Source organism: Myotis lucifugus, unplaced genomic scaffold, assembly GCF_000147115.1.
Source record: "Myotis lucifugus unplaced genomic scaffold, Myoluc2.0 scaffold_30, whole genome shotgun sequence".
Classification (NCBI taxonomy): Eukaryota; Metazoa; Chordata; class Mammalia; order Chiroptera; family Vespertilionidae; genus Myotis; species Myotis lucifugus.
This window is the reverse complement of record NW_005871078.1, coordinates 4,159,013-4,182,171: the sequence shown is the minus strand read 5'-3', so window position 1 is coordinate 4,182,171 and position 23,159 is coordinate 4,159,013. Positions and strand designations below refer to the sequence as shown.

At 41.4% G+C, this 23,159-nt stretch overlaps 1 protein-coding gene across 1 annotated transcript in view; it reads right to left on the bottom strand.

The window, feature by feature from the left end:
* Positions 1 to 23,159, bottom strand: part of SLC2A13 (solute carrier family 2 member 13) — a gene marked incomplete at its 5' end in the record, with an annotated part of 284,652 nt that overhangs the window by 42,247 nt on the left and 219,246 nt on the right. Inside the window, 1 exon segment of the mRNA XM_014454075.2 lies at positions 16,029 to 16,154. Coding sequence (XP_014309561.1) covers positions 16,029 to 16,154 — 126 coding nt within the window.

Sequence of the window (23,159 nt, the reverse complement as noted above, 5' to 3'; positions counted from 1 at the left end):
AGCCCTCAGCCCCTCACCCAGACTGGCCAGGCACCCCAGTGGGAACCCCCACCCTGAAGGGTGTGTGACCAGCTGCACACAGCCATCATCCCCTCATCCAGGCTGGCCAGGCACCCCAGTGGGGACCCCCACCCTGATCCAGGACACCCTTTAAGGCAAACCAGCCAGCCCCTACCCATGCACCAGGCTTCTATCCTATATAGTAAAAGGGTAATATGCCTCCCAGCACCGGGATCAGCAGAGCCGCGAGGCATCCCGGCACCGGGATCAGCGTGACAGGGGGCAGCGCCCAAACCCCCTGATCGCCCTGGGGCTCTGTGTGTGACAGGGGGCGGGGCCACAACCTCCCTATCCGCCCTGCTCTGTTCGTGACAGGGGAAGGCGCCCCAACCCCCTGATCAGCCCTGCTCTGTGCCTGATAGGGGGGAGCTCCCCAACCCCCTGATCGCCCTGCGGCTCTGTATGTGACAGGGTGCGGTGCCCCAACCCCCCCGCCCCCCACGGGCCCTGCTGTGTGTGTGACGGGGTAGAGCCATAACCTCCCCATTGGCCCTGCCCTGAGTGTGAGAGTGGCGGCGCCCCAACCCCTTGATCGGCCCTGCTCTGTGGGTGATAGAGGGTGGCGCCCCAACCCCCTGATCCGCCCTGCTCTGTGTGTGACAGGGGGTGGTGCCCCAACTCCCCTATCGGCCCTGCTCTGAGCCCGACCAGGGGCTGCACCTAGGGATTGGGCCTGCCCTCTGCCACCTGGGAGCAGGCCTAAGCCAGCAGGTTGTTATCTCCCGAGGGGTCCCAGACTGCGAGAGGGCACAGGCCGGGCTGAGGGACCCTCCCTCCCCCCCCCCCCCCGAGTGCACAAATTTTTGTGCACCGGGCCTCTAGTAGTATTATAAGCACTAAAAAGAAAAATAAAGCAGAGTGAGTAGTGCAAGGAGTCCAGGCAGGGGTACTTTGCTATTTTTATAGGGCTCTTAGGGAAGGACTCAAGGCCAAGGTGACTACTGAGCAGAGAAGGAAAAGTGCACCCCCTACAGGTATCTGAAAGGAGAGCTTTCTAGATAAGGGTGAAAGCCCAAGATGGAAGCTGGCTGGGTATCTGCAAGAACAGAGGCTGCAGTGTAGTGAGCAAGGAAGACAGCATTGGAGGCCTATGCTTAGTGTGCAGGACTTTGTAGGGTGTGGTTTTTGTCCTAAGTAATGTGGGACCTCAGCGCAGAGTCCTGGACAGAAGAGCAGAGTGATACGGCTTCCAGTTTTTTTTTTTTTTTGTTTTTGTTTTTTTTTAAAATATATTTTATTGATTTTTTACAGAGAGGAAGGGAGAGAGATAGAGAGTTAGAAACATCGATGAGAGAGAAACATCGATCAGCTGCCTCTTGCACATCTCCTACTGGGGATGTGCCCGCAACCCAGGAACATGCCCTTGACCGGAATCGAACCTGGGACCTTTCAGTCCGCAAGCCGACGCTCTATCCACTGAGCCAAACCGGTTTCGGCAAGTTTTAAAGGCTTACTTTGGCTATTCTGTGTAGAACAGGTGGTGGGGACGGTCAAGGGCCAGTGTTGAAGCAGGGAAGCGACTAGGAAGCTCTAGTAATCCAGGAGAGAGTGACAGTGGTAGGGCCCACGGCACCAGCAGAAGTAGGAGTCTGGGTGTAGTGTTAACAGAGCCTTGGAAAAGTGATGCATCATTCCAGGCAGCAGCACCAACTGTGTTTGTTAGTCTTTCTCTCGGGTTCTTAATGCCTCCGATTTGTTTTTCTTTTCAGAGTCTACTCCCAGAGGCTACTGGTCTAAAAACTGATACATTGCAACATGCTTAAAATTTTTTTGAAAAAGTTGTAAATACTGATATGTTTAAAAATCCATTTTACATAAATAACCTGTCCATTGAAATGCAAAGGGAAGTGAAGGGAATCTCGGGGCAGCGCCTCCTCAGTAACTCAGGCACCAAGGAACCTGGAGCTTGGTGGGCAAGACAGAGTTAAGGTCTTAGGCCAGGGATGGGGAACCTTTTTCCTGCCAATGGCCATTTGGATATTTATAACATCATTCAAGGGCTGTACAAAATCTCAACTTAAAAGTTATCCAGCTGTATTTGGTCAAACATTTAATTAACTCACCCCTAATGCCTTGGCAGGGCCAGACCAAATGATTTTGTGGGTCTTATATGGCCCATGGGCAGGACGTTCCCCACACGTCTTAGACAAATGACAATAAAGAGAAGTTAGTTAGCTGGCCTTCCCCCCACTTTTGTTCCCTGAATGGAAAAAAGAAAAATCACTGAATGGATATTTTGGAAACACAGCAGAAAGCAGCAAGCTGTGGGCTGGTTCTGCCTAGTTTCACAGGTGATTGGACAAACCAGCAAGAGACAATTAACAGCTGTTGTGTTCGGTTAGCACTGTCCTGAGCAGTGGCAGTTCCCTGCTTCCTTCTGAACTGACCGCTGAGAAAGCCCAGAGCCCACAATCTTAGCTACGGAACAGGTTATTTAAAATCACAGAACCCATTTGTACACAGATGGATGAAATGGTTTTACAAGGGCTCCCAAGAATGCAATTTCATGAACTAAAAATTAAGAAAAAAATTACTGACAAGTTTGCATTTCAGAGTTGATGCTCCCGATTTTGTCTGGAACCTCTGAAGCTGGAAGATCAGAGCACAAGCTCTCAACCCACTTGAGAAGGGAATGAAGGATGTTTCAGAACCAAACCTTTGCCCAACAAATTGTAAAGTATTCTTAAGGAGCGTATCTAACTGGCCCTAGGTGCCCGATGAATCACCCCTTTCCAGGATAAAATGTTCTGTCCCTTTTCCAAAACGCTACTGGGTACATTTCTCCCTAATCTCTAATTAGAAGCTACACAGAATGCTGATTACATTTATTATTACCTGCAAATTATAAAATGTCCATTAAAAGACATGTTCTCAGCTTTGATAAAATCTAATCCAAGATAGATCTGGGTGCCACATAAATGAAACTCTGCCATATTTGAAAAGATATAATTTCTTCAAGCAAACTTCCTTATAAACAGATTCAGAAAAAAAGATATTAAAGTATTTTAGAAAGGAGAATTCTCCAAAGTGCTTAAATTATATATAGGAACACAAATGCTATGTCAGGTTATAATGAAATCAAAGTACTTGACAATTACTTCTTAGAAGTTAAAACTGGAAATAACCCCAATATCTTCAGTGGATGAATGGCTAAACAAACAGGTACATCCTATGCTACGCAATACTAGTCAACAATAAAAAGGAATGAACTATTGATACATCAACATGAATCTCAAGAATTAGGCCGAGAAAAAAGCCAATTCCCAAAGGTTACATACCTTACTACAGCCTTCTCAGAGTTTTTAGTACAAATGGATGTTGAATATTGTCAAAAAAACTTTCTGCATCTCCTGAGATGATCATATGGTTTTTCTCCTTTGCTCACTAATATAGTGAATTAAATCAATTAATTTTAAATGTTAAATAAACTGTGCATTCCTTTATATTGTTGGATTCAATTTGAGAATTTCTGTGTCTATATACAACGGTAGGCAAAAGTATGTTTACAGTTGTATGAGAAACAAAGTTTATTCTTTTATTATGTATTTATTAATTATTGTATTAGTTATTTGTATTGTCTTTTTATTATTGTTGTTATTCTTTCATATCCTTACTTATAATTTATCTTTTAGGTAATGATGGCTGGTACTTTAACCAACTTTTGCCCACTCTTGTATATGAGGAATATTGGAATTTTTATCTGCAATTTTCCTTTCTTATAGAATTTATATGGTTTTGGTACCATTATGATACCTTATGATTTGGAAAGTTTAGCCTTCTACCATTTTCTGAAATAGTTTATGTAGGAATAGCATGATTTATCCCTTAAATATCTGGTATCATTCACCAGATTTTGTCCATTCCATTTAAATCCTCTTTTAATTCTAATAGTGGTAAATTTCTCTTCCCCGTCCCCCAACACCATTGATGAGTCTACATATAACATAATTCAACTTTTGAGCTCTTTAAAACAATAGCTTTTGATATCCTTTACTTTATCTCCTGCATTCCCATTTTCTATTTTACTGATTTCTACTCTATATTTCTTTTCTTCTACTTACATTGAATTTTATTTGCTCTTCATTTTCTAGCTTCATAATTGGCAGTTTAGATCATTGATTTTTAGACCTTTCTTATTTTCTAATATAACTATTTTAAACCAGACATTTGTTCAAAGCATTGCTTTATGGTGCATCCCAACATTTTTATGTTTTTTTTTCATTGGGTCAAAAATATTTTCTAATTTCCTTGTGTTTTGTTCTTTATACCATGGTTATTTAGAAGTATGCTGTTTAATTTGCAAGTATTTAGGAATTTTTGTGAAAACTTTTTTTAAAAACTGATTTCTAAGTTAATTTTACTGTGGTCAGAGACTATACTTTCTATGAATTTAGTTACTTAACACTTGTTGAGACTTGTTTTATAGCTCAAAATACTGTAGATGTTGATAATGTTCCATGTTCATTTGAAAAGGATATTTATTCTGCTGTTGTTGAGTGGAATGTTCTATAAATGTCTGGTCAGTTAGGCACAGTAGACTGACAGTACTGTTCAAGTCTTCTGTGTCTTTACTATTTTTGTCTGTTCTATGGATTACTATTTGTTCTATTAATTATCAATAAAGAAAGTGAAAAACTCTCCCGTTATAATGGTGTAAGATTTAATGAAAATAAATTGATGAAAGTTCTTGCAAACTTAAGAAAGTATTTGTAGGAAAAGGAACTCTTCTTTTATCCTAAAATACTGGCATGTTTAAGAAAGACAGTTTTAATTCTACATTTGCCAATTAGATATGCAGTTTTACTCAGTTTATACAGTAAGTAAGGTAGATTGTGGAAATGAGATTTATAATGGTGTGTTGTGGTTTTTGTTTTTTTTAAATCAAGAGTCCAAATTCTTTTCACATACATTTTCAATTGACTTTTTCAATGATCTTGCATGACAAGCAAGATGTAGTGTTATTATTTCCTTCCATTTTAAAGATTAGGAGACTGGGGGTCAGAGAGGCAAAATAGATGACCCAAGACCATACTCTGGTCAGTTACTGAGTCAAAACACAAATGGGAATGCAGGAGATAAAGTAAAGGATATCTTCTGACTCCAGTTAGTCCCTCCCTTCCTGTTATGCAAGGGCTAAGCTACCCATTGATTTTAGATTTCTAAAAGAACCTTCCTGAATCCCATATACCCAACCGAGTCAGAAACAGAAAAAGAGGAAATAGAATCAGGCAAAGAATACTGTGAGCTGTAGTAGATATGGGTGATGGTGTGGCTATTAATGTTAGCTATTGTTAATTCCACTACAAGTTCCTCAAAAAAATTCTGGTCTTTTCCAATGACACAAAATCACCCAGAAGAATGAAATAGACAGATTCTTTGTCAAAATATCTACAGGACTCATGGTTCTTTTTCCTTACCACTATTCTTTCAATAATATTCATATGTACTGAGAGATTGCTGTGTGTCAGGCATAATCTCATTTGGTGATAGTTAGAGACAAATAGGTACAATCCTAATACAACATGTGAACATAATTACAGATTATATACAACATATGAAAGCAGTTATACTTAAGTGCACGAGGATCTGCTGGTTTGGAGTAATAGCTGACAAGTATCTTAACATGTGCTAGCTACAAAGAAATAATGTCTTACATTTCCAGTCTGGAAAATGATTAACTTACTTTAGTTATTTCACAGTCCACCATTCTGTAAAAAAGAGCCAAATGTCAAATGAATATAGCCAAAAAACTGCAGAAGTAAAATAATCTGTGAATGTTTGTGTTTCAGAATCAATAATTTTATGAAGAATAGATTTCTGAAATACTTTTACTTCTGTTCTGAGCAAAATTTTTGTTCAAGAATTTCAATTAGATGTTCAAGTCTTATTCAATTAGCTCTACTAGAGAACATACCGTGTTTGCAACAATTCTAACTATAACATTTAAATCCATGAGACATGTAAGTGTCTTTGACTGATACTGAACTGAGATCTGAAAGTATCATTAGAATTTGCCTATGTTTTAATTTTTGTGAACTGGGGGTTCATTTCTGGGTTGAGTCTATGCTTAACTGTTTCTGGGTTGGGTCTATACTGTATTGTCAAGTTAGCACATGTACTAATGTGCTGCAGAATAAAACAGCACACATTTTTTAGGAACAAACGTTTTTTCTTACTGCTGGGGGAATAGATGAAATGAGAGGTGGTAGACTGGGGCTCTCCAGAAAAATCAATGGATAAGTAAGAAGAACAATTATTACATTAAAACTAGAGGCTCGGTGCACAAAATTTGTGCACTGGAGGGGGGGGGGTGTCCCTCAGCCCAGTCTGCACCCTCTCCAATCTGGGACCCCTTGGGGGACATCCCTCTCACAATCCGAGACTGCTGGATCCCAACCGCTCGCCTGCCTGCCTGATTGCCCCTAACCGCTTCTGCCTGCCAGCCTGATCACCCCCTAACCAATCCCCTGCCAGCCTGACCGATGCCTAACTGCTCCCCTGCCGGCCCGATTGCCCCCAACTGCCCTCCCCTGCCAGCCTGATCTCACCCCCAACTGCCCTCCCCTGCTGGCCTGATCTCGCCTCCAAGTGCCTTCCCCTGCCGGCCTGGTTGCCCCCAACTGCCCTCCCCTACTGGCCTCATCACACCCCCAACTGCCCTCCCCCACGGCCCTGGTTGCCCCCAACAGCCCTCCCCTGCCGGCCTGATCTCACCCCTAACTGCCCTCCCCTGCCAGTCTGATCACCCCCAACTGCCTCTGCCTGCCTCATTGCCCCTAACTGCCCTCCCCTGCTGGCCTGATCTCGCTCCCAACTGCCCTCCCCTGCTGGCCTGATCACCCCTAATGGCCTCTGCCTCGGCCCCCACCAAGATGACTTTGTCTGGAAGGAAGTTGGACATCCGGAAGGTGGCTGGTCAACCCAGTCTAATTGGCATATTACCCTTTTATTAGTATAGATAGATTATATAGGATAGAATTGCTTAAATGGGGGAGGGGGGTGCCTTTTTCAGCAGGAGGAGATGCTCTTGGCAGACAAAAACACAAAATCCCTATATCTGGACTGATAGCCAGCCATATGCACTGTATTGCCAAAGTGGTCATTAAAAAATTGAAGCGCTTTCTTACACCTTACACCAAACAGCTGTTGCCCTTAAAACCCCTCCTCAGCCCCCACCTTAGGTTCTGCCTTCACAGTTCACCCAGATTAGGTTCTGATTGGTTGGTTTCGATGCCAGTCAGCATCAAAAGCTCTGCCTCCTAGGCAGCCATTGGCTCCTGGCACTTCACCCAGATTTGGTTCTGATTGGTCGGTTTCTATGCCAGTCAGTGTCTCCAGGCCTATCTCTGGGCCTGATCAAAGAGGCGGGGCTGATCAGCAGCCCGGCAGGCGGAGGCCCAAAGAGAAACAGAGGTGTGGCTGCTGGTGAAGCTCGGGGAGAGAGACAGAGGCAATGGCTGATCATCAGCTGCCACTGAGGCTGCAGATCAGACCCTGCCTCTCTCTCTGCAGGCCTCTCTCCAGGCCTAATCTGCATCCTCCTTCAGCAGTCAGTGCTGGGTCGCTGCCCTGGCACCAGCTGCAGTCAGTGCTGGGTCGCCAGGGCAACCCAGCACTGACTTCTGGTGTTAGGTAGAGCCTTCGGTCGTTAAGGACCCTGGCTCTTTATATATATAGATGAGTATGGCCATATTTTAGAATATAAAGGAAAATTCATGTAAATTAAAAAAATAAAGTACTAGATTTTTAAAAACCCACAAATAAACCTGCCTTTTTGGATCTCTCTGGGCTATGCTGCCAGAACCTCTATCCACTTGCCATTATTCTACTTAGCTCTAGAGGATTAGCTGCTAAAAAGCAATGCTCTACTGAATTCTGGACATCAGCATTCTTAAGAGTTTAAAAGACTTTAATTAAAAAATGCCAACAGGATTAGATGTTTTGAGTTTGTTTTATATCTAATATGCTAGTTATACTCCATCATTTATCTTGGGCAGGTGTATTATTATTCCCATGTGGTTTGGATCATTCTCAATTTCAGAATGCCAAGAGCCACAGATGCTTTTAAGAAAAAATAAAAACAAAAAAGGATATATAGTAGTGAATGACTTTATCCTTCTCTTTACAAAACAGCAGTGCACACAGAATATCTCATTCAGTCTTGGAGTTGGAACATAAAAGAGTGAACCTCTTTGAACATCTTACACCTGAGTACTCGGCATCTCTTTTTAAAGAATTAGACTGACTCACAATGAATTCCCAAGTTCGTTGACGTTGCTCATTTTGAGTGTGGTATATGTGTATGGTTGAGTGGGATGGAGGAGGTCACGGGTCATGGTTACATTGCTGCCACAAGTCATAGGCCAGTCCACAGGATTATTAACGCTACTCCTATTTCAATTTAGGATGGGCTCTGCCATCTTCCAGTTGTGGCTTATCTGCTCCACACACTTAGGCTCTCAGTAATTTATATTCTACCAGCTCCTCACTTAATGCAGAAATGGTTGCACTATAGGACCTGAAACATTTATAGAAGCTAGTTGAGAAAAGCAACTGATGGCTGCTAAGGGATTTAATGAGACAAAGATACAGTACCCTTCATCTACATTCATAAAATAATTTTTGTGCACAGATAAAATTTAATGCTATGCATACTATTTGACTTTAGTATTTTAAATATATATTTTTAAAGTAATTATATCCAATGTATATAGATACCAAATACTGAATCTGTAAGAAAACTCAAAGCTGTCAGTCTTAGCAGAACTTTGCCAATATATCTGGAGCGATTCTGCTTACTTCAAAGGCACTTCCTAACCTGGCCGAGAGAGAGATCTGCAAATGAGAAAATTCACCACAGAGAAGGCTGACTGTGTTCTCAGTGTTTTCTGAGCTGTCTCCAAGATACACATTCTCTGAACATGTCTTGGCCTGCCCCGTTTTATCTTCACTGTATTTCTCCAGTTGTTTCTCTACTTTGTCCTTCCTATTTGGATGCCTTTATGATCACATTTTCCAGCGCTTTATCCTCTAGCCATGCTTCCTAATTTACTTCGAGCATTCCTACTGTGCCACAGGCCACCCCTCTGACATAAGCGACATCCCCAGGTGCGTAACCCGTTCCCAGTTATCCCAAGTGAAGTAAACCAGAATGTGCCTACTTTGCATTCTGAGTTGAAGGCAATTAAGAAGCAGTGAACAGAGGAAAAGCTCTCTGCCCTCCCCACTTGCCAAGAAGCAGGACAAATATTGACAAATGTGTCCCTCTTTCCCTTTCTAACTGGAAGGACAGGAGTTAATCACAGAGTAACTTTAGACCCTATCAGCATGGAGATGGCACCAGGGGAATCTACCTAACAACCTTACTAACTAGACTTTATGGTTCCCATTCCTTCCCCATATATTTGCCTTCCTACACGTTGCCACCTCTACAGACTCAAGGTTCTTTTTCTTTCTCTTGTCATGTATCTTTCTTTGCTGAAGATGCTATATAAGCCTGCATTTGAAGCCACCTCTTTGGGTTACACATCCCTAAATTTCTCTCATGTATCTATGAGATATACATGTTAATAAACATCTGTTTGTTTTCTCCACTCTCATTTCCTTAGCCAGAGCAAGCCATGTGGGTAAGACTGAATGGGCATGGGAAATCAAATCCTTCCCTAGTGAGTGCAGCAGATATTCTAAACACTTAGGCAAGAACAGAACAGAGTTATAAAAAAAAGTGGAACAAAAACACAGCAATGTTATTCATCTCTATTTAGATAATGTGTTACTAAAACCATGCTAGTGACAGCTGACTTTCTTCTTCATAGATTCAGAATATTTGGAAGAGAATTGTTATCTCACTATGTTATACAATGTCATATCCACCATCTTGGTATCCCATGAAATCATTCACCTCTAATCAATTCCAGTGTGATTTCCACACCTTTAAAAATCCTATATAATAAAGAGCTAATATGCAAATGGTCATCACGCCCTCACGCTGGGGCTGGGGGACCTAAGGCTGTGCCCCCTGCCTGGCTGAGCTTGACGGGGGACCTGAGGCTGTGCTCCCTGCCCAGTGAGGCTTGACGGGGGACCTGAGGCTGCACCCTCCTGCCTGGCGCCGAGCTGGGGGACCTGAGGCTGCGCCCTCTGCCCTGTGGGGCTTGACGGGGGTGGGGCTGGCCAGATCTGGGTCTCGCGTGATTTCGAGGCGCAGGTGGGCAGGGACTTGAGTCTGGGTCCTGCAGCGTACCCCAGACTATGACAGGAGGGAGATTTTCATATATATTTTACTAATTTTCTTTCATCTCTGATACTTGTATTATAGAGAAAGGGCAAATAGCAATATAAAATATTTCCTCTAATTAATTCCCTTTTAATGTGCACAAATTTCGCACACCGGGCCACTAGCGTACCTATAAAAGTAAAAGAAATTCCTAAAAGAGGCTCTCTGACACTCTGATCCAAACTCACATGTCCAGGATCAGCTCCAACCATCCATTCCCCTTCCTCTGTGCTCCTTTTCTGACAAGCCCACCTCCCACACTTCACCTCTGCAGTGCCACACCTGTTGCTTAGTTGCACCATTATTAGATGAACCAAAACGTGCCACTGTTACTTTATATTCACCAAACACATGCAATTCAAGTCGTGGTCCCTATCCTTATCCTAAAAGTCTTAAGAGTCTTGTCTAGTGAGAAAAAACGTATAGACTACTTTTTAGAGAAGCAGGAACTGATGAATATTTTTTTAATGTAAAAGGAACAGGGAATGACTAGAAATTGGGCATGATAGGGTGGTCACAAGGGGTTGATGACTAGAATGGAGAGGGGTGCGATGCTGGGAAAATAGGCTGGTGTTGTATGAGAGTGCAGCTTTGAGAAAAATACCGCTGCTGAATGAACACAACAAACCAGGCATTCAGTGCGAGTCTGAACAATGAACTGCCAAGTAGGGAGTCTATCTAGCTATTTTAGTGAGTCTAATTACAGAGCACAAATGTTGCATTATAGGAAACAAATACTGAATCAGCACATTAAGAAAGTAGCCCTCATTAGCAGTACTTTTAAAGAGTCAGGATGTTTGACGTTCCAGAATAGATTATTTATGAGTCTGTGTGTATAGAGAGCCATACGGACGATGTGGAGGTGGGTGAAAAGACAGATAAGGAGAACGTATTCTAACGCACTTGTCTGGCAGGAAGTGCTTATTCTAATCTAGGAAATGTGTTGTTGACAAATCTAAGAAAAGCACAGATTTTCCTACAGGATATGTTGTGTGTCCATTTTCCCAGGGCATTACATTTTTACAAGAGTCTTAAGATACATTCTTATCTAATCTTGATAAAAAATACTGTTCAATACAGCAATAACATCATTGCCATTTTACAGATGAGGAATGGGGCTCAGAGAGGCTCTTGTCCTAGCGCCACTTACAAGATAAATGAAAGTTCAAATTTGAAATGACCTGATTCTAAAATGTATACCTTTCTGTTACCCAACTGTTGTTCCCCTAAAACTGGTGGACTTACTGGCTTTTTGAATTTGAGAAAGTCATTCGGATCCTCTATGCATCGCTGTCTTTATCTGTATAGTGGTGATGAAAATCATACTTCACAGAGGTGCTGAATTAGTTTTAGAAAGTTATATTTTTTTCTAGAAAATTGTCCATTTTATCTGTTTTCAAATACATTGGACAACATTATTAATATTATCCTCTTATTATTTTTAAAATCTTTACTATCTGACCTTACATCAGCGGTTCTCAACCTGTGGGTCGAAACCATGGGGTCGGGTCGAACGGCCCTTTCACAGGGGTCGCCTAAGACCATCGGAAAACACATATATAATTACATATTGTTTTTGTGATTAATCACTCTGCTTTAATTATGTTCAATTTGTAACAATGAAAATACATCCTGCATATCAGATATTTACATTACGATTCATAACAGTAGCAAAATTACAGTTATGAAGTAGCAACGAAAATAATTTTATGGTTGGGGGTCACCACAACATGAGGAACTGTATTAAAGGGTTGCGGCATTAGGAAGGTTGAGAACCACTGCCTTACATGCTTTTCTTCCATTCTAAATACTGTTTATCTGTGCCTTCTCTCTCTTCTTAAAAGAGTACCATCAGAGATTTCTCCATTATATCGATCTTCTCTAGGAAACAACTTTTGTTTTCTTGATTCTCTTTAGTATTTCTTTGCTCTGCATTATTTTTTCCTCATTTTAATTTCCATTCTCTGCTTACTCTACAGGCCAACTCAGATCTAGTTCTAACTTTGTGTGATTCTTTTCAGTTATTGATTTTAATGTTCTGTTTATTATGATTTCTTAACCCATTAAAGTTTCTTTCTAATTTCCCAACTAAACCTGTATCTGCACGTGTGGGATGCATTCGGGACATGCAGGGGTGCTGGGAAGGAGTGATTTTCCATCAGCTCACCGTGCTGTATCTTCTGGAAGTATGCCAGATGATTTTTAAATCGGCTTCCCTTTTTATTTTTAATTGTGGTGAAATACATAGAACACAAAATTTACCATCCTAACTCACCATTTAAAGGTTTTAATTGTACAGTTCAATAGTGTTAAGTATATTCACAATGACGAGCAATCTCTGAAACTAATTTCATTTTGCAAAACAAACTCCATACCCATTAAACAACTCCCTACTGTCCCCTAACCCCGGCGCCCTTCTTCTTTCCGCCTCTGTAAATCTGACTACTCTAGGCGCCTCATGTTAGTGGAGTCACAGGGTATCTGTCAGTTTGTAACTGGCTTATTTTACTTACCATTTTATCTTCAAGGTTCCCCCATGGTGTAGTATGTGCCAGAATTTATCTCCTTTAAGTCCGAATATGTCATTATATGTAATACCACATTTTGCTTATCCATTCATCCACTGAGTAACACTAGGGTTGCTTCTAGTTTTCGGCTATTGTCAATAGTGTTGCTGTGAACATGGGTATTCAAATGTCTCTTTAAAACCTTGTTTTCCATTCTTGTGGATATTCACCCAGAAATGGAATTGTTGGGTGATATGTAATCCAATTGTAAAATTTTATGAAACTGCCATCCTGTTTACTGTAGTGGCTGCACCATTTTATAATCCTATCAACAGTATACAGACTTTCTAATTTGTCTACATCCTCCACCGTTGCCATTTTATGTTATTTTTTGTGACAGCAGCCATCCTAATGGGTATGAGATGTTATCTCATTGTAGTTTCAATTTGCATTTCCCTAATGATTAGCAATGTTGAGTAGTTTTATATGTGCTTGTTGACCATTTGTATATCTTCTTTGGAGAGTTAAATTATTTTTAAAAAATTTACTGAAATGCAACAACATAGATATAATTGATTACATGGGCAAATGGTTTTCATTATGTTAAAACAATTCAGTTTATAAAAATCATCAGATCATTTCCATCATAAATTTACCATTCCACCTGGTGTCTTTCCAGGAAACAGCTACAGTTACACATCAGGCCATGTGACTATGAACTGCCTTAATACTTGACCCTGAAATATCTATAAATCACATATTTCAGATGTAAATCCAAGGTAATGGTAGATTTTTCCCTGAGAATTCCATTCTAGGTACTTGCATAAAACTCATCAACCAACTAATAAACGAAAATATAGTAAATGCTATTTAACTACAAATGGATATTCTGTATTTTTTCATAGTAAACATATCCTACCTTTTTACTTTCTTTCTAGCACAGACAACCTATTTTTTTTTGTAGTAAAGAATTTGAGATTTTTCTAAGATGATTCTATAAACATAAAAGTTCTTTATATATTGCATTTAGTTCTTTGTATTTTTCCTTCTTAGGTATTATCTGTGCCTCACTTTTCACTAGTAGTGTGTGCAGTCAAGGAATAATAGTTCAAAATATAAATAAAATGTTAAGGAGACATCGAAACAAAACAATATGTATTTCTATTAAAGCATTATATACTTTGTTATTTGCAAAAAATAACAACCTATTTTAAAGGTTCTGACCGCTAGACCTTCTGAGAGTAAGAGAAATGTCTAATTTTAGTGTTTCCTTTCATTAGTCAACATTTCTCTAAGTTTAGAAGTGAATTCTATGAAATATAGGAAACTACATGCACAGATTTCATAATATGGCTGGAATTCTAGACTAGTAACTTTCAGGTTTTTTCTACTGAAAAAGAATCATAGGGTTAAAATTATAAACTATTACACCCAGAAATATTCACTCAATTAACTCCCTAATGAAACTTGGCTGATGCAAATTATACGCTCAGTGTTTCTAAAAGGAGCTCTTTTAAAGCTTTGATTTTAAGTAATAATTGAATTTTTTTTATATATTTCTTTGTAATAGTGTATTTAAAATTTGGTCTGGATTTTCATTCACTGCCATGTAATTCACTTCTACTTCTTGGAGTACTTCTCTTATAAAACAATTAATGGTAACAGTATAATGATTAATAATGACACATTGTACTTTATAGCTCCTAGGAGATACAAGTACTTCATTACAGATTTCATTACCTTCATCAGTACTATGAAGCAGACAGGATGAGAGCATATTATTCTCTTTACCGCAATTTAAAACACAAAATAGGTTAAAGCCATGTTGAAGAATATTTATATGCTTTCTACGACCATGGATGTGAATATTAGTTCATTAATGTGGGGATTATTTGTTGTATACAAACATTTCATCTATTTGCCTACTACAAACCAATGTGATCTGTCAAAAAGAGAAATATTTAGCTTGGCCTGTGTGGCTCAGTGGTTTAGCATTGACCCAAGAACTGAGGTCACAGTTTGATTCCTGGTCAAGGCTCTTGCCTGGGTTGTGAGCTCGATCCCCAGTAGGGGGCGTACAGCAGACAGCCGATCGATGATTCTCTCTCATCACTGATGTTTGTATCTCTCTCTCCATTTATCCTCCTCTCTCTGAAATCAATAAAAACATATTTTTTAAAAAAAAGAAAGAGAAAGATTTATACCTTCCCAGACCGGTTACATGCCAGTGACCACCAACTTTTATCCTAATTTTGCTAAATTTCATTAAACTCCAAGAAAGTTCTCTAAGATAATAAGAGTTCTGTGAAAGAATTTAAAGTGATATTAATTCATTTTGATTTGACAATCTTCTGTCTTTCACTTAAGTTTGGGAGTCTGAAAATTATTGGTGTAGTTAAAAAATATGCAATGGGAAAAACTGCCCTGGCAACATACAGGATCCCCTGCCTCAAGGTCCGAACTCTGACCGTGCAGGGCAGAGGTGGGTCTGGGATCCGGGTTCCTGACGTCCAGGTGGGAGTGCTTTCCACTCCAAGTCTGGGAAACATACTGCTGCGATGTTTTACACCCACGCTCATGAGTATATGCTGCAAAGTAATATACAGGGTGTCCCCCAAAATGTACACATCCTTTAGCAGCTAACTCCCTTAATTTTCACTCCTTTTCAGGTTTAACTGATTTGAAATAATGGATGAAGCCAAACTAAGCTTTGAACACAGTAAATTTATCCTAAAGTGCCACTAAGCTTTACTTTTTGTATGGGGACACATAATAGAAAAAGTTTACAGTACAAAACCACAACAGTTGGCGAACTGAGGGCACACAAATACCAAATGCAATGATTCTTGATGTTTGCCATTCCATGGCTTCGTGTTATCAGCAGTGCCTGGACCAGAACAGTCATCAGTTTGAAAACGGGCATTGACAAAAAAAAGTATTGATTCCTGTAAATTCTTTTAAATTTTGAAAATGAACTGTACTGACTTTATAATCATTTCCAGTGTGTATACATTTTTGGGGGACGCTCTGTAGTTATAAAGATGTTTGAAAGACCGTTTAGAAAAAAGACCAGCTTAACAGAAATGCAGTTCTCGAAGGTAAGTGTAGTCACTCTGTAAGCTTAAAAATAAGCCTCCTTGTGAAATTTTACTGTATATTCTCACAGTATGCGGTGAGTGACATACCTGCCCCAGGCTGCTTCACTTGTAGATGCTTTATTAACTGGAACACAGGAGGAGTCAATGATGGTGGATTTGTTCATCTTGTAGCAGAATCCGCAATCTGGGTCCAACATACACTCATTACAGTAACTGTAAAACGAAAAGAGTTACACTCGTGTTAGCAGAGACAACTGGTGCTCCCCCGCATTTTCCACTCTGCTGTAAGCGTGGGTCCATCAGACTGGTTTTGGCGAAGTGACACGTGATGAGGCCGGTGAGAGCTGGAAGGCCTCTCCCACCTCCCCCCACCTCCTGCAGCACCTTCGGAACCTACTTTGAGATGGAAGAGGCTTGGATCTGAGACACTGGATGTAGAAGAACCTGTCAACCTGCAGCAAATAAACTATGCTTTTCTAAGCCACTGAGATTTGTTACCAAAGTATGGGCTGGCCCATCCTGATCCAGGCCAACTGGTTCCAAATTATATTAAAGCATTTATTTCTCTTGTTTCCATCATGTAACACATTTTTTTAAAATGGAAAATATGTTTTTCCAATATATACTGAGTGGCCAGATTATTATGACCACCTGAGGTTTGTAGACAAATTAGCTATAATTTCCTGCTGAAGTTGCTAGAGGGCCAAACCATTATAAACAGGGAAGCAGGTTGTTTACCATGGCAGTAGAAGTGATTTTTTTCTGAAGATAGCCTGGCCAGTGTGGCTCAGTGGTTGAGCATTGACTTATGAACCAGGAGGTCATGGTTCAATTCCTGGTGAGGGCACATGCCCAGGTTGCTGGCTCGATCCCTAGTAGGGGGCATGCAGGAGGCAGCCAATCAATGATTCTTTCTCATCCTTGATGTTTTTCTCTCTCTACCCCCCTCTCCTTTCCTCTCTGAAATCAACAAAAATATATTTTAAAAAAGAAGAAGTTGGTGTAGAAAAAAAGGCTAACTCTTCTCTAGGTTAATCACATCTATTGGTTGGATCACAGAGCCATAATCAATCAATCATTGCTCACCTAACAGCAGTATCCTAACTACATGAAAATTCTATCCAGGGAAATGCTTGAGAGGGCAGGGTGTTCCAGCCTAAGCCTACCACGGTGTGCTTGGAGAATGAGTTTTCTTGCTGTCGCACTCATCTGTCAGACAACTCTGGCGCCTCAGACATGGCAGGCACACGCAAGGCACTGGAGATAGGAAATAGACAAAGTCCTTGCTCCTGGGTGCATGACAGGCGAGGATGAGAAACAGTATCCAAGTAAAGCATGGCAGTCCGAGAGAACTGAGTTATGCACGGCTCCAAGGACAGCGGCGTGATCATTCACCTGGGAGCCCTGGGGGGAACTTCAGAGGTGATGTTTGAATTGGATCATAAGAAAAATTTATGAGGTGAAGGGAAGAGCACTTCAGAGACCTGCTTATTTTACAACTGGAGATCAGTCAGTACAGACTTCTAAATATCTCCTGCGGACAAGTAATCATACAAGAGTGTGGGGGAGAAACAGGGTAAGAACTACTCTTAAGTTGTTGGGAAAAGATGTGAATCCTGACTCAAAAGACTGCTTTGATTCATTTAGCTAAATGGGTAAATCCTGGCATTGCTTTAAAATGAGATGATCATCATTTCAGCCTCTTTCTGTGAACTCCTTTGCAAACAGCTATTCCTATGTTTATATGTGACTTCAGCCTGATCCTAAAAGCAAAAAGGAGGCCTTGCAAAAGCCCCCTGAAAGGTCAATGTGCGTTACAGAGGCGATACAGCACTGTGAACATGAGACAGTCCACCTCTGTGATGAGCAAAAGCAGCAAAGCGATAGAAGGCATTCCCGGCTGAGCTTTTGGCTTTGAGAAGTACACCAGGCTAATCTGGAAGGAAGATACTTCTTACGAGCCTGTTGTTTGTTTTTTCTGCCCACATGAAGTGGACTCTAACAACCCTGATTCTTCCGATGGCTTTAACGGTACTAATGGAGAAAGGTCAACTCAAACATTTGTAGAGAAATGACTCTACTTTATTTCTTTAAAAACCAGTGATTCCCATAAAAGGCCAGAAAACTCAAGGATAAAAGCTGATAGTTACCGAGAACATAACACATATACGGGTCAGACAGATGGGGTGTTATCCATAATGCTCTGCCTCCTCCATCACTCTTTCAAGCATCCAACCCTGACCACACCTCCCTTTCCCAGCCTGTGTAGTAAATAATCCCTGCTCTGTCGCCATCATTCGTTCAACAAATACAAACATTTTACACTCCCTATGTGCCGGGCACGATTGCAGGGGCTGGGACACATTTGTGAACAAAGCAGATCCCCCGCGCTGGCGGAGCCGATTTGTATTAGCCCTCCCAGTGACCTCCAGTTAATCGGCCCCTCTACTTGCTCCCTATTCACTCACTAGCTTGTTCCTTTCTTTAGTTCCATCCTATCCAGCTTGTCGACCATGGCCCATCATTTCAGCCTCCTGACTTTCGCTGACCATTTATTTCTCCATCACACCTCTCTAGCCCGAAGCCTAGCCCCCACACACCCAGATTCAGCTGAAGAATCTCACAACAAGCAGGTCAGTAGTTCCTTGTCTTACTTCACAGTGAAAACTGAAGGGACTGAATTTTCTCAACTTTCAACTTAGACATGAACAAAGATCATTTACAATCACCTCTTTTCCTCCAGGCTCTGAAAAGGGTATTCAAGGATCATCCCTCTGGGCCTCACCAGGACCAATGCCTTGTACCACTGGTTATCTTCTTCTCTTTCTACTTTCAAACCTCTCCCAGGACTTACCCCGGAGTTTATGTGCAGGATCAAGCCTTTCCCATATTAGAAAAGTGTGAAAAACTGTCTTTCCTACTACTCCACACTATCCCTCCATTCTCGTTCATAGAGGTCGCTCAATGAAGAGGTCATATATTAAAAAGTGTTCAAATCCTTGGCAATCCAGGGAGTGGACCACTGTTTGGGAAGTGGTGTGCCAACCCTTATCTGTGACCTAGAATTGTGTGTGTGTGTTTTTTTCATCATATAGAGGATTTTATGGCAAAATTCTCCCAAATGTATCAACATTTCTAACTTCGACTTGACATTTAGAAGGTTAACACAAAACTTTAAATATCCTGAGTAATCTGCTAATTGACCTTTTACAGAGAGCACCTATCATAACTGTGGCTTTAACAAATGACATTAAAGAAAGGAAAACTTCTAGAAGTGGCTATTTTTTATTCATGATTTGCTCTTTAAGGCTCTCTTGAACATGACCTAATGAATTTATTTAAGGTTTGCTAAATATAAAGCTGAGGATTTAAATATATTGGTGCCAAATCAGTGTTCGTAAGAATGCTCCAGGCACAGATGAAAACTTTTTTTGAGAAAAGCAGACTGGCGTTATTTACCTCCTTTTATTCTCCTTCCACGAGAGGATTTGGGGTGAGTCCCCATTTCTGGACATCGAGTTTTCCACCCATGATCCTGGGGAAACCACCTGGTTGCCAGATGCTGCATGAAGGGAGTGACAGAAAGGCAGGTACCCTAGCTCTAAATTCACACAAACACTAACTGTGTGAAGCATATTATAACGTTGTGACATCTTGCAAATACTACTCTTACTTCAAGGGCAGAAATGATTGGTGAGCCCTGTTGTAAGAAACTCTAAATTTACAACAGAAATCAAGAAGGTATTTACAAAAGCACTATGCTTTATAAAAGGAATTGCTGAAAGAATTACATAAAATGGGGATTCCACCCTATTAATACAAAATACTTTACATTTCAAACGAATCAATATGTAGAGCAGGGATGAGATGGCCCTCCTCCTTGCTCTGTGCACAGCTCTACTGTAAAGGTTACAGTGTTCTTTACTGACTGGCTAGCAAAACAGACTGCGAGGACCCGAGAGAAAAGGCACGTGTACCACCTCCCTCTCTGCAGCACCCGTGGTGGCCAGATTCCCCAGGACAAGTTTATCACAGAAACACAGTACAACAGTCCTATAATTCAAGGCATTACTATAGGTTCATTAGCTTGTTTTATTGCCCTTTTAAAGAAAATAATTTTGGGGGTTGGTGGGCTGAATAGCTGAATCATTTTTAGGATGAAATAAAAAGAAGGTAAAACTCAGTGTCAGAGGGTCCTTGAGATTGAGCTAGGCTAGGGTGTTAAATTGCCAGAGGCTAAAGCTGCCATTTGTCAACATTCCATCCACAACCCAAATGGAACTGCTCAGTAATTGTGATAAGTCACTTTCAGAAACGCCAGCTGCACGGGCCAATTTCCTTAAGGCCCAGACAAAAGCGCCCAGAAGGAGAGGGCCCTCTCCGAAACCACATCCTGCAGAATCTCATAGTACAAGGACATTACAATATGCGGAGAGAATCTGTGGCAAATAACTGTGCCCCGGATCTACAATACTGTTCTCGGATGTGGACACTTCCCTTGGGGAGATTATATAGCCAAAGCTGCTGCTCTTCTATGAGATGAAACTGCTGGGGGAACTGAATGCACAGCATCTAGAAACTCTAATACAGCGGTTCTCAACCTGTGGGTTGCGACCCCTTTGGGGGTCGAACGACCCTTTCACGGGGGTCGCCTAAGACCATCGGAAAACACATATATAATTACATATTGTTTTTGTGATTAATCACTCTGCTTTAATTATGTTCAATTTGTAACAATGAAAATACATCCTGCATATCAGATATTTACATTACGATTCATAACAGTAGCAAAATTACAGTTATGAAGTAGCAATGAAAATAATTTTATGGTTGTGGGTCACCACAACATGAGGAACTGTATTAAAGGGTCGCGGCATTAGGAAGGTTGAGAACCACTGCTCTAATAGGAGAGGTGAAAATACCTAATCCAGATGGTAACTACAATTAGAACCAAGCCAACTTGCTAGTTGAAGGGAGGGAAGATTTAACTTTTCAATCTCCGTCCTTTCTTTTTAAAACGAGAGAAAAACAAGTATTTCCATATTAGGAAAAAGAACTGGTTAAAGAACTTTAAAATGCTTCCAATCAAAGTAAAATAGGAGAAAACAAAAGGCAGCTTAGTGTCTAAGGCAGAGGAAGGAGGGCCTATTTTCGTTTAATCAACCGTTTACATGTTTCACATGGCACCCAGGACCTCAAGCGAATGTGCCTTCTTCTTCTGAGAAAATCCTTTAAGCATTGATTTGGGTTAATTCAGAACCTTTTTAATCTCTACTCTGTGAAGTCGAGTATGAACTCAGCTCTCTAGAAAGCGGTCCACTTGTTTTTAAGTGTGTCTCATTAAATCTAATGACATGGAGTATTATGAACAGTGTGTGGCCTTTAAAGTGCCTGTCTCTGGTGTGGCCTGAATTTCAGAAAATCAATGGTGGCCATGCAGGTCAGGATGATCCGTGCAGCGGAGTGGTGAGGCATGACTTGCTTCAGGAAATCAGAGCCAATAGAGCCTCCGCTTTACAGAACGTGGCCACAGGTTCACATTCATTCTCTGGGGGTAACTGTTCACTCACACATTCCTTCTGCATCAATGTAACACCCTACTTTGGGCAATGATGTCACTGTTTCCTGTGATAGCTCTTCCAAACCCCCCTCCTCTTTACTTCCCCCTCCTTGCTCCTGACTGTCCCTGCTGCTTGCAGCAGGTGACTTGGAATCCAATTTACCAGAGGACACCCTTCCTGGGGGACGGCCTGCCTTGCTTGTTCCATCTATGGACCCGATCTCTACATGAGCACTGCAAAGAACACCCAATCACCTGCCCTCTTTCTCAGCCAGAGTGTAGACAGCAGGTGACTCCCTCTCCCCACCTGGACTGTGTAAATAGAGAACTCGTGATAATGAAAAACAACAAACAAACAAAATTCTGGGGGACTGAAGTGGTTGGAAATTAAAAAGTAGGGGATCACCCGGTCGGCATGGCTCAGTGGTTGAGCGTCAACCTATGAACCAGAAGGTCCCAGTTTGATTACCAGTCAGGGCACATGCCCGGGTTGTGGGCTCAATCCCCAGTGTGGGGAGTGTAGGAGGCAGTCGATCAATGATTCTCTCTCATCATTGATGTTTCTATCTCTCTCTTCTTTTCTGAAATCAATAAAAAAAATATGTTTTTTTTTTAAAAAGCGGGGGATCTATTGGCTCTGATTTCAGGAAATCATGCCCATCCACTCACCGGAAGCTGCCCTCACAGAGACTGTCGGATCTTCTTGTGAACTCTGGGCACTCTTCTTTCTTAATCTTAACTTACCGTTCTGTGATGAAATTCCCTAAAATGTTTTCCTCTCTGTTGAGGTCTTCTCATCCCTTGACACTACTCCCTTTACGATCCCTCCACCGCTCAGACTGCCGCATCTTAGTGTTTTCTTTCTCCGCTTGGTTCTTTCTCCTTTGGTTCTGTTCTTGGCAATCTTTCATTACTCTGTACACTTTTATGGGAAACATTGACCTCACATGACCCTTACTATCATCAATACACTGAGACTGTGTGACCTGTTTCTCCAGTTTGTTTCTCTTCCATAAGGGCCAGACCCCTATTTCCAGCGGCCCCATTTTCTGGATGTTTCACCAGTACCTCATACTCCACACAGCTCAAGCTCAATCTTTGGCTTTCCTGTCAAACCTGCTGTTCTTTTGTGTCTCACAATTTGAAGACCTGAGCATGTGCGATCACTCACATTTAAATAGCACAACAGCAGCAAGTCTATCTCAAAGTATGGGTAGCTCCTCTACTCAATATTCTTTTCCTTTTTTTCACCTGAACTCTGACTTGAACTTGCCACCTCTTACCTGAACTCTCCCAACAGTCTTCTGATGAGTCCTCCTGCTTCTAGACTCCCTCCCCTCCATTCTCTACATTTCCTTAAAACTAACTTATTGGACCTCTCTCCCATTTAAATCCTGCAATAGTGTCCCATGGCCTGCAGGGTGAAGACCTGACTTCTTATTAAGACACAATCTAGCCCCCTTTCATCTTGTCCATCGTTTCTTGCCATTTCTTCCCAGGTGCCATGGGCTCCAGCCAGGCCACACAAACCACAGGATTCAGCATATGACCTGCTTTGATGTTTCCCCTCCTATGGCTTACTCGGGATTATTACTTCCCACCTTTGTTGCCCCACACACTTGCTTCAAGACTCATATATGACATCAGCTCCTCCATGA